The 11708-nt window shown below is 28.6% G+C and overlaps 1 protein-coding gene across 2 annotated transcripts; it reads left to right on the forward strand.

Annotated features, from left to right (window-relative positions):
• Positions 1 to 4231: 4231 nt before the first annotated feature.
• On the forward strand, positions 4232 to 6816 carry LOC133693708 (NEDD8-conjugating enzyme Ubc12-like). Of its 2 annotated transcripts, XM_062114988.1 has the most exons (6): positions 4232 to 4578; positions 5100 to 5213; positions 5756 to 5864; positions 6032 to 6110; positions 6238 to 6354; positions 6466 to 6816. In XM_062114988.1, the coding sequence occupies exons 2-6, from the start codon at positions 5105 to 5107 to the stop codon at positions 6601 to 6603; spliced, it is 552 nt and encodes a 183-aa protein (XP_061970972.1). In that variant the 5' UTR covers positions 4232 to 4578; positions 5100 to 5104; the 3' UTR covers positions 6604 to 6816. The 2 variants fall into 2 exon arrangements, with proteins under 2 accessions (XP_061970972.1, XP_061970973.1); XM_062114989.1 differs by lacking the exons at positions 4232 to 4578; positions 5100 to 5213 and adding an exon at positions 5282 to 5445.
• Positions 6817 to 11708: the final 4892 nt, after the last annotated feature.

Here is an 11708-nt window from a genome sequence, read left to right on the forward strand (position 1 = left end):
TTTTCTCTCATTTGAACCAAAGTCAAACTATGTACTACCAAATTAGGCTTGGGCTCATTTTCAAGTTGGATTAGTAAAAGAATCATTCCTTGAAGCCAACTACATATTAGCTTTTAACTCTTACAAATCATTATAAGATTTTCTTTCTACACTCTTGCTAACCAGTGTGCTACAACTAAATTTTAAAAGTTTAACATTCTAACTCGTATCTTAATCTCTTCTTTATGGCCATCTAGAAAACAACATAGTTAATGGTTATTTAACAATCCTCTAATTGAATTATAAATCAATTTAAATTGAGTTTTATAACTCTTAATAATTAAAACCTGTTTAAGTTACTTAATGCCTTAATGAGGTCATTGAGGTTAAGGCTCTAAATCAATATATAAAGCCTTTATGAATGATTCCCAGCTCGTAATTGCTCATATTTCTTCTATCTTCTTAAATAAAACTATAAATTGTCCCTCTATAAGAAAATTTGTCATTAATATCCCATATTGTGGATTAGTGTTGTGGTAATTGAAAAACTGGTTTGCTTAATACATACTATCCAATAGAGGTATCCCAATTAAAACATAAGAACTCTAGCTTCATAGCCCATAACTAGATCTAATTATCATTATGTTGATATGCATCATGCCTTTAATGACCATTGGTTGATGCTATGGGTTGTTGGGTAGAGATTTCATAGGCTTCTTTCTTTGAGCCTTTGAGATATGGTCCATCTAGGTATAAATATATTGCAACTACTGCACAAGCTCCTTAAAAACCTATTATTATGTTTGCAAATGTTGTTGCTACTTCATATTGTTTTTTGGTTTTAATCAATTGTGACATTTGGGTTTTATTTGTCATGAAAAATTAGACTTTAATATCAAATTAAAACGATTCAAAAAAAAAACTCATTGTAAAAAAGAATTAATCCTTACTTATTTAACAATTGAAATAATATCAATACCATAGTGAAGGAAAAAAGGGAAAAAAGTTATTTCTTGGACTGATTTGAGGTAGTTTTGGCCTCCCAAAAACTAAACTGTTGATATTCTCAATTATCCCTTCTAAATAAACTATCTTTACTTAAATAGATAGAATAACAACATTAGATAATGTATTTTGAATTTCAATTGATATTAAATTATTAGACATATAATCTAATCACCCCATTCCCCTTAGAAAACTATTATTTTTAATAATGGAAGTTGGTTGTTTTCCACTTCATCCATGCATTACAATCCTTCTCTCATTTCATTGCGCACCATCTATATTTTTGTCCCGGTTTCTCCCTCTCAATCTTGCTCTTTTTTACTTCTTCAGCATTTTTTTTTATATATGTATCAGGGATACACTTCTAGACGCCTCTCACTCACGAGCAATCACTTTAAAAAGTCAAACCACAGGGGAGAACCCATCAACACAAGATCTACCAACAAGCACACACTTGTGTATTGGTTTGAAATGCAAAAGTTGGTTTGTAATTGTTGCACAAGCTCCTTAAAAACCTATTATTTCATATTAGCGTAGAAAATAACCAAATCTCAAAATAAGATTTATTTCCTATACATGTCATATGCACTTATGTCATTATAAAACAAATGAAATCATGTACATTTTATCAGTTTTTTTTAATTTCTTTTAATAAATTCTCCTTGTAAAATTATAGAAAATAATTTATTTTTCATCATTTGATTTGGCACCAAAAATCAATACTTTAAAGGGTTAATTGATAAGTATATATTCTTTACATTATTCTCATCTTAAGTTTAAGAAAAAAATCTCGATAAAAAAGAGGTTTCTATCATTGCACCAAATACGAGTCACCTATATAAGACTTAACAATTTTAATACGGGTATATGAAAGATGACAAATGTGATATTACATAAAAACTAAAACTAAAATAATAGATTAAAACAAAATGTGAAAGCACTATATTATTAAAGCTTACCTTCATTTTTATTAATGGATGACATTATTACTTGAACAATGTTGAGTGAGTTTATATATATATATATATATATATATATATATATATATATATATATATATATATATATTTGACATTGAACTTTATGTTTTAGCTATTTTATAGTTGAGTTATGTTGGCATCATTTTATGTGTTGGAATTTGCTCTTCTTTACATATCACGTGTGCAAAATATATGAGAATACCTTGATATTAAATTAAAGATCAATATTGTGAAATAAAATTTTAGATATAGTTAAGAAAATTGAAAGAACAAAGACCATATATTTTAAAAAATTACATTAAAAATTCTAAGATTTGTTCTAGATCGCACTTTCTCTTCTACATTTGAAAAATTAAGCACTATATACTATTGTTAATATAATTAATAACATTTTATATACCGAGTAAAGAATGCATGAAACTAGTCAATAAAAAAATTAAAAAATATTAACAAAGAAAACAGAAAAAAAAACATTTTAATCACCACAACCTCACTCTCCTAAACCATAGATCAACCATTAGCCTCTATCATCTTACACCCATTATAAACTAAGGTAAGATAGCCAGATAGATTGGTTTTTGTAAAGCAAGAGATTAATAATCTTATAATTGTTTAAGCAAGGCAAGTTAAAGTTATAAGTTTGGCAGATTGTTTTTTTTTTTTTTTTGAATCACTTTGAATATTCCAAATGAGTTAATGCTAAAGAAATACTCCTATTTATTATGGATTTTTTAATATTTATTGATAGATTTTGATTTTAAAAATTAAAAGAGGCTTTAGATAGAAGTTGAAGAATTAAAAATTTTAGTTTAAGAGAAAGAAAAAATAATTAGGGATTTTGGTTTAAGAGAGAGAAGAGAAATCCAAGTTGTTAATATATATGGGTATTTTTTTTTTAATCTTTTTATCAAAATTTATAAGTTGATTTTGACTTGGTATATAAATTATATTTTTTTTAAATGTGATAGGGAAAGTATAATTTAGAACAAACCTTAGAATGTTTGTCTAATTTTCTCTTAAAAAATAAGCCTTTAATTTTTGCTGTGAAAATGGCACGAAAAACTTTAGTGTGACCCCTAAATTTTTTATTTTTTCATATATGGTTCTTGTTGTTTTAGAATTTTATATTTTAGCTTTAAAATATATTTTTTCATGTCTCAATCTCTAGATTTCTAGAGTAAAAAGGGAAAGTTACTAGAAAATAAGGAAGAGAGAGAAAAAATTTGGCCTACCATATTTCAACTACGAAAAAGTTGATCTTGATGTTAATAAATTCGATTAAGAAGAATGGAATTTAATGAATATATTTTTCCCTTCCAGCACAAAAAAAAAATTATGACTTGTTAATGGTTTTTATAATTGGTTTGATTTTTTATTTTTCATATGATTAGATAGTGTTTTAGAGTTAAAAACAACTTTATTAACATTTCTAAGATTTTCTTGAGGTATTTTTATGTTGAAATATGTTGAAAATTGAATTTTTTAGCTTTAAAAACAAACAATATGATGTTGGCATCTATTTTATTAGAAAAAAAGAAAGCCAAGCGCACCAATCTAGCATTTCAAGCCTAACAATGTTTGGCTCGCTTTTTTAAAGGGAATTTTTTTGTTTATTTTATTTTATTTTAATTGATTTTTTTTTGTTTTTATAAAAAAATTCTTCAAAACAAAGTACTAAGATGATGTTTATAAAATCATTCAACAATGCCATAATCTTTGAATAAGATTATATCTTTTTATAAGATTATTAATTATTTTATGAATAATTATATATGAATTTAATATCCAAAGTTTTTTAAAATTTTTTTAGGTATATTTATTGAGAATAAATTATATATATGTATATTTTTTTTAATTAAAAATTTTTAATTTTTTTTATACATACGCATAAAAAAGATTAAGTTGTGAGATATATATATATATATATATATATATATATATATATATATATATAGAAATTATGATAAGTTTTTATTTAAGAAACCTTATTTCTAATGGAAAAAAAACATGTTTGTATTTAGAAAAAGAATTATACGAGTAAAAATGTTTTTGACTAAAAATATATTTTTATTCAAGAATATAAATTATTAGAATTGTTATGAATATTTATTTTGATTATCATAAAATTAAATAAAAAAACAGTTTTTGAAAATGGCTCAACGGCATCTTGCAGGAAAAAAACTAGTTTTAAATCTGAAATGTGTTGGCATGTGCAGAAAAGGACAGAAACCCCTAATTTTACCAGATGCCTTTGATGGGGAAGTAGTAGCATGAGGGCGAATTGAGAATAAAATTGCTTAATTTTGATCTTAGAACTCTTAGTTGAAATACTTTTTAAAGTTTGAGGACTTTAGGAAAGGTTGTCCTTTATTGGTTGATTTATTTATTTTTTGTTGTGCATTTGCAAGAATACGAAGAAGCCTTTACTACTCATAAATAATTTGCATAAGCATATGTAGGTGTTTTGTGCGAAGAAACAATCCGCTTCCCCCTCATTTTATAAAAAGCCTTTTCTCTTCTCTCACTCCCTTGTAAATCAATCAATCAATCAATCAATCAAAGCACACAAAAACTTTTCTTCCTTTTCTCTGTGGATTTTCCTCGAACAGATAAGGTACCTTTATAATATCTCTCTTCCTTTAATTTCTCTCATTTTAGATTTTCTACTTAGGCGTTTTGATTTCTGGGTTTTGTGTAGGTATTTTGTTTTTGTTATTATTTGGTTTTTTGTGTGATTGTAAGTTTTAAAGTCTTGATTTTTTGTGTGTTTTTCAATCATTTGGTAAACCCCTTTATTTTCTTTTGCCTAAATCTAGACTTGAATATAAAAGATTGCGATCTATTTGAAAAAATGTATCATTTTTAACTTGAGAATATCTGATTGTTGAATTAGTGAATGACACTAGGATTCATGTGTTCTTTGATTATTTTTTTTGGGTCCTTTTGTGGTTAGAGCAAATCCTTAGAATATTTAAGTGGGTCTTTTTCTATTTTGATTGATTGCTTAATAGTTTTGTGTGTGATTGTGATTTGTGTTGTTAAGGCAAGTTGATGTTTTTAAGATTGTTGATGCGCATGATCTTTGTGATAATCTTAAGGGTTTTTTTGGTGTGATTGTTTTGTTTTCTATGTCAGGAGCTATGATTCGGCTATTTAAAGTGAAGGAAAAGCAGAGAGAACTTGCTGAAAATGCTAATGGTGGTGTACCGATCAAGAAGCAAACTGCTGGAGAATTGCGTCTTCATAAGGGTTTGTCTCTTGTAGTTAGTAATTCTACTGTTTTATTTTGTTCTGTTTTAATTTCTCTCGTTTAAGTTGTTGATGATGAAAATGTGTCTTGTTGTCATGTTTGCTTGCTAGTTTTAAAAATGTTTCTCAACCCAAGTAAGTTTACAATTTTGTGATAAGTTTTTGTAACTTTGATGTACAAGGAGAGGAAGATTATAACAGATCAGTTAGATGATTTCTCCTGCACAGAAAGGTTTTTTTCTCGCTCTTCTTGGGTTAAGAAAGAGGTCTATTGTAGTGTCTTAAGTATCTCCCTGGTTCAAAGAAGCCTGCACACATAGCATATAAATTGATCTTTCATTCAATCTTCTTGCACCTCCCATTAGACCCTTTTACCTAACATAATAAACTCCATAAGAGATTAACAGGGTGCTCGTGGATTTGACTAGCATGATAACTACTATTACATAAACTAGATAATCTTGGAAGTTGACAGCAGTTCTTATGTGGTGTTATCTTATTGACTTTCTTACCCTTTTCCTGTATTATATCACATGTTGCAGATATTTCTGAGTTGAACCTACCTACATCATGCAACATGATGTTCCCCAATGGCAAGGACGACCTTATGAACTTTGAGGTTTCTATCCGACCAGATGAAGGATATTATTTGTAATGAACTTTCTCTGAAGCTTTCTCTAGGATATATTTGAATGGGTTCTTTTGGACTAATGAAAAATCTTAGCGCATGAGTTTCTTGCTATATGAATCCAAAAAGACTGCGTTATTTCTTTTCTAGGAAGACAATTTCAACTTCGTGCTTTCTTTCGTGTTTGTAGAGGTGGAATGTTTTTGTTCTCTTTTCAAGTTTCACCAATCTATCCACATGAAGCACCGAAAGTTAAGTGCAAGACCAAGGTACTTCATTAAGACCATGCATTTCTAAATTAATTCATGATGTTTTAATGTTCTATACATGATTAAAAAAATTGACATTTTACTGATCTTCTTAAGATGGCCTTTATACGTTGTGTCCATCTCGCAGGTCTACCATCCAAACATCGATTTAGAAGGAAATGTCTGCCTCAATATCTTGCGAGAAGATTGGAAACCTGTCCTCAGTATAAACACTATCATTTACGGATTATATCATCTCTTCACGGTATTATATAGTGTGTTCAACTGTCAAGTACATCTCCGTGATTTTGTAGGCAATTGGTATCCCTGACCTATTAATATAAATTCCTTTTCCTTCAATTAAATTTCCATTCAGGAACCAAATTGCGAGGATCCTCTTAATCATGATGCTGCTGCAGTGTTGAGGGATAACCCTAAGATGTTTGAATCTCATGTGAGAAGGGCTTTGGCAGGCGGGTATGTGGGACAAACCTTCTTTCCACGATGTATTTAGGTTGTGTGTGGTGATACAAAGTGCCACTTCCGATATGTTATCAATGCTTGAATACCCGTGGTTGTAAAATTTATCTGCTACTTACACCGTCATCCTTTATTATTTTTGTGGTGGAGTTGGGCACCATGCAACTGAAACACAAACATAAACTGTATGCTAATGCAACTCTTGGATGCGATTTGTATTGATTTGTTAAATTAGTTATTTCAACTAGTTAACTGACCAGCATTTCACTATGGGTAAAAAACAAAATTACGCAAAAAAAAAGAAGTTAAAGCATTGTTAACATGATTTTCTAGCAGACAAAAAAAGTTAAACCATGAAATAAAAATTATAATGTATATTTTTAACAAAATAGATTAAGAATTATATGCATTAATAAATGTTAAAAATATATTTTACTGCAAATCAAATATTAAGTTGTGAAGTTGAGAGATAAGCATAGATAACAATATCCAATCCAAAGGTGTGTTAGATGTTTGAGTAATAATTATTTTAATATGATTTTTTTAAATATTAAGATGATAAAATCTTGAAGTTATTTAGGTTAATTTTGATTAACTTGTTAAACTTGTGATTTAGATTATATATTCGACCAGGTGTAATAATTTTTTAAAATATTTTTTATTTAATTATATAATAACAAAAATTGAAACTTAGAAAAGAAAATAAAAAAACAATGGCTTAGTGCTTGAGCCTTTAAAATTAAGTCTAAGAACATGGACCTGGTAGCTCAAGTCTGGATACCTAAGCCTTTTTTTTTTAAACTAGGCAAATAACATGTCATTAAAATAGAATAAGACAACGCGATGTCTCTGATTTATCTCTGGCCGCCTTAGGTGGTTAAAAAGTTGAGCTTTTGACTTTTTAGATCAAAACTTCTACTACCTTGATCTTCATCCTCACATGACAATACATCTCATCATCAATATAAAAAGGACGAGGTGAAGAAAGCACTCTTGATATACAATAAAATATGCCCCAATAGTGGTTCCACACATTAGAGGTGGTGGCAACATGTAAACCCCATAGACACTAGTGTTGCATCTAATTTTAGCAACTTACAAAGGTTGTTTTCAAGCTTCTAATATATTTTATTGTTTATTTTGAGCAATTTTCCATGTATTATTGATTTTTATGCATATTGTGATGAAATATTTGAAGTTGAAGTATTGAGATTTACACCGTTGTGTGGCCAATCATGTGAACCCTAAATGTATGAAGTGTTTTCAAGTTGCAATAAAAGTTTCTCTTTCTTTTTTTAACAAAAGAATCAACCCTAAGGTTGTGATTAAATATTTGAAGTATTGAGATTTACACCGTTGTGTGGCAAATCTTATGAACCCTAAATGTATGAAGTTGTCGAAGATTTATTTTTCAAGTTGCAACAAAAGTTTTTTTTTTGTAATAAAAGAATCAACCCATGGGCAATAATATCCTTATAAGGGTTTTTATTCTCTAGAAGTTGTGTCTTTGATTGTTTTTGTTTTTTTATCCTGGTAAAAAAAATACAAATCATGTAAATATTTTCTTTCTAATATGTTTGTGTAAATATTACTTGGTCATTGTTTTTTTTTTTTTCAATGTGTGAATATTTGGGTCTTGCAATATGGTTCTTATTATTATTATGAGTAGACTTCAGTTAAGTCAACCCCAATCAAGTATGAGTGGTGGTTTTCAGGCTCATTCCAAACTTAACAAAATAAAATGGGTTAAGACCCAATCAACATCTGAATTTTTAAAAAAAATAAGGATTAGGCTATGTTGCCTTACTTAGATACAAAATTATTTCTTTAGGTTTTTAGTAGACTTTTGCCACAAATGCACATATACTAGTTTAGATAAACTTTTAACATGTAAACATGAGAGGTATGTTTTATCATTAAAAACAATTGCAAAACAACTTACCTTATGTATAATGTTTTTTTGATGATTTTCATCTTTCTTTTAACATAACCAACCCTTTACCTAGAATATCCAAAAGATTAGTTAGGGTTTTTAATTACCATAAAACTAAGTGACGATCTTTTTTTCTTCTTCTAATTTACACTTATCATCCTAATCACTTCATCAAGATGTCATTTACAATAGAAGTTACCAATTAGTTCAAACCACATGGTAAAAAAAAACACCACTGTAGTCCATAACATGAAACAAACAATGCTCTACATGATAATTATCTGAAGTGTTCACTTTTATAACAACTTTTGTTTTTATCTACGACTCTGTCCAAATTGATGATGTATAAGAATTTTCCTTTTCTATCAGCTCATTCTTGTAGCCATAAAAATCTAAATTGCCAAATCAAAAGAAGTTGAGACATTGAGTTCCTCGTCACCTATTTACATAAAATAAAGAAGGTTATATTACAACAAAGACATTTTTTTTGCATTAAATAAAATTTTGATTTATGTAGATTATAATAAAAAGTGAAACATGTAAAGAAACTAAATGATAAAAAATTGATAGGCACCATAAATAATTATCACTAGTGTCAATTTTTCCTTAGACTAATCGTAATTACAAAAACAAGAAATCAAATTAGTAAAATCAATGATGTAATCATGATTAAGGCTAACATGAGACGTATAATGACAAGTCAAATCCAAGAAGAAGTCTAGACATGTTAAATGACCTTTTTGACAACAATAGCCATAACATTTGATAAAATAGTTGGATTGGGTTGCAAGCTATCCAAACATGTTCTAAAGATCATGTTCTTTATGGAAATAACAAGACAGGGTCATTTGAGTTTGGTTGCATTCCTAAATCCGGTTCAAAAGTTATTGTTTAGGATTTTTCTTTATTTTTCTAGTTGTTTTAAGATTCCTATCTTAGTTAACTTTTATAATTTTATTTGGTTTACATTTTTATACCTAAGTCGGTTTGGCTCTTATTTAATCCATCTTGTATTATTTTTTTTTATCAAAAGAGATTGATTATTTAGATTACTAACTTTTTATAATATATTAGAGTTTTCTCTATAATTAAAGGTTGTAATCTTTGGGCTTCAAAAACTATAATTATATCCTTTTTTATTATACACTATGTTAATTGGTATTAGAGAATGTGATCTCTTAGAATAACAATCAATTAATAATTTAGCTTATCTTAAATAGAGTGCACTATGAGTGATGTGTTTTTCCCTTACATAACTAGTCCTATTACCAAACTCTTACAGACCATAATTTTCCTAGTAACTATGATATTAAGTGACGACTCCCTCAAATCATAACTTTATAATGAAACCCAAACCCCTTCATTCCAGGAGGCAGCTCCACTATTCAACACTGTACACGTCATGATAACAAAGTTAAAATGACTAAGCAGGTTTTGATTTCATTTTTAATTGGGAGATATTCTGATGAGGTATTGTGTGATGTGATTTCTATGCATACGAGTCATTTATTATTAGGTTATTCTTGGCAATTCGACAAGAAAGCAATGCATGACATGTTTAGGAATATGTATACTATTGTAAAAGATGGTAAAAACATCACTTTTATACCATTATCTTCCAAACAAATGTATGGTGATCAAATTAAATTGAAAAGGAGAAGTGAGGTCGTGGGGAGAGGAAGTTCAAGCAAGGAACATGTTGAGAGAAAAAAGTCAGATTTGGCTATTAATGAATTAAAATTTAATTTGGCCAAAAATAGAGGTAAAATAAGAGGAGAGAAGAAAGTAAGTGTGTGAAATGAGAACAATATGGAAAAATGAAAGAAACAACCTAATTTTTATGCAAGAGATTGTGAGATTAAATCTGGTTTTTATGCTAACAAGCTGATGATTATTCTTGTGTATAAAAAGGATTATTTTAATGCTAACGACCTTGATTTTTATGCTTCTAGTGTAATTGTTTCTTTATTGTATGAATTTAATAATGTGTTTATCGAAGAAATTCCAAGTGGTTTCCCCCTAATAAGGAGAATTGAACATCAAATAGACCTTGTACCTGGAGCTGCAATTCCAAATCGACTAGCCTACTGAAGTAATCATGACAAGACAAGGAAACTTCAAAGAAAAATGAAAGAGTTGATGTCAAAGGGGGCACAAATACAAAAGCACGAGTTCATGTGCTATTTTGATCTTACTTATGCCTAAAAAGGATGGAACTTTAGGGATGTATGTTAATTATTGTGCCATCAATAACATAACTATAAAGTATAGACATTTTATCCTTAGATGTTACTTTAGATGAGTTGCATGGATATTGTGTAATTTAAAAATTGATTTGAAAAGTGGATATCATCAAATTAGAATGAAAGAAGGCAATGAATGAAAAACTGCATTTAAAACTAAGTATGGATTGTATAAATGGTTGGGCATGCTTTTTAAATTTACAAATGCATCTAGTACGTTTATGAAATTGATGATTCATGTGGTGCGTGCATTCATTGGCAAATTTATAGTTGTGTATTTGATGATATATTGATCTGTAATAAGAACTTGAATGGGGATTTTAAACATTTACGTAATTTACTTAATGTGTTGTGTAAAGAACAAATATATGTTAATCTTAAGAAGTGTACCTTTTACATGGAAAAGATTATCTTTCTCGTTTATGTTGTAAGTGCACAAGGTATTAAAATGGATGAGAAGAAGGTTAAAACATCCAAGAATGGACCACACCTAAATCATTTACTAAGGTAAGAAGCTTTCATGACTTAATTAGTTTTTATAGGCATTTTATTAAGAATCTTTGTACACTAGCTACACCTTTAACTAAAATTATGAAAAAGTCTATTGGGTTTAAATGGGAAACTGAACATGATAATACATTTAATTTGTTGAAAGAAAAATTATGTTTTATGCATGTTTTATCTTTACTTGAATCTACAAAAGCTTTTGAGATTAAATGTGATCCATCACAAATAGTTATTAGAGTTGTTTTAATACAGGACAAAAGGCCTATTATCTACTTTAGTAAAAAGCTCAATGACATAACCTTGACCTAACATATGATAAAGAGCTCAATGACATAACCTTGAATTACCTAACATATGATAAAGAGCTTTATGCACTGGTGAGGACTTTAGAGACGTGGCAACATTACCTATGGCTATATGAATTCATGATTCATTCAGGTTATGGATCATTAAAGC

Source organism: Populus nigra, chromosome 5 (assembly GCF_951802175.1).
Source record: "Populus nigra chromosome 5, ddPopNigr1.1, whole genome shotgun sequence".
NCBI classification, from domain to species: domain Eukaryota; kingdom Viridiplantae; phylum Streptophyta; class Magnoliopsida; order Malpighiales; family Salicaceae; genus Populus; species Populus nigra.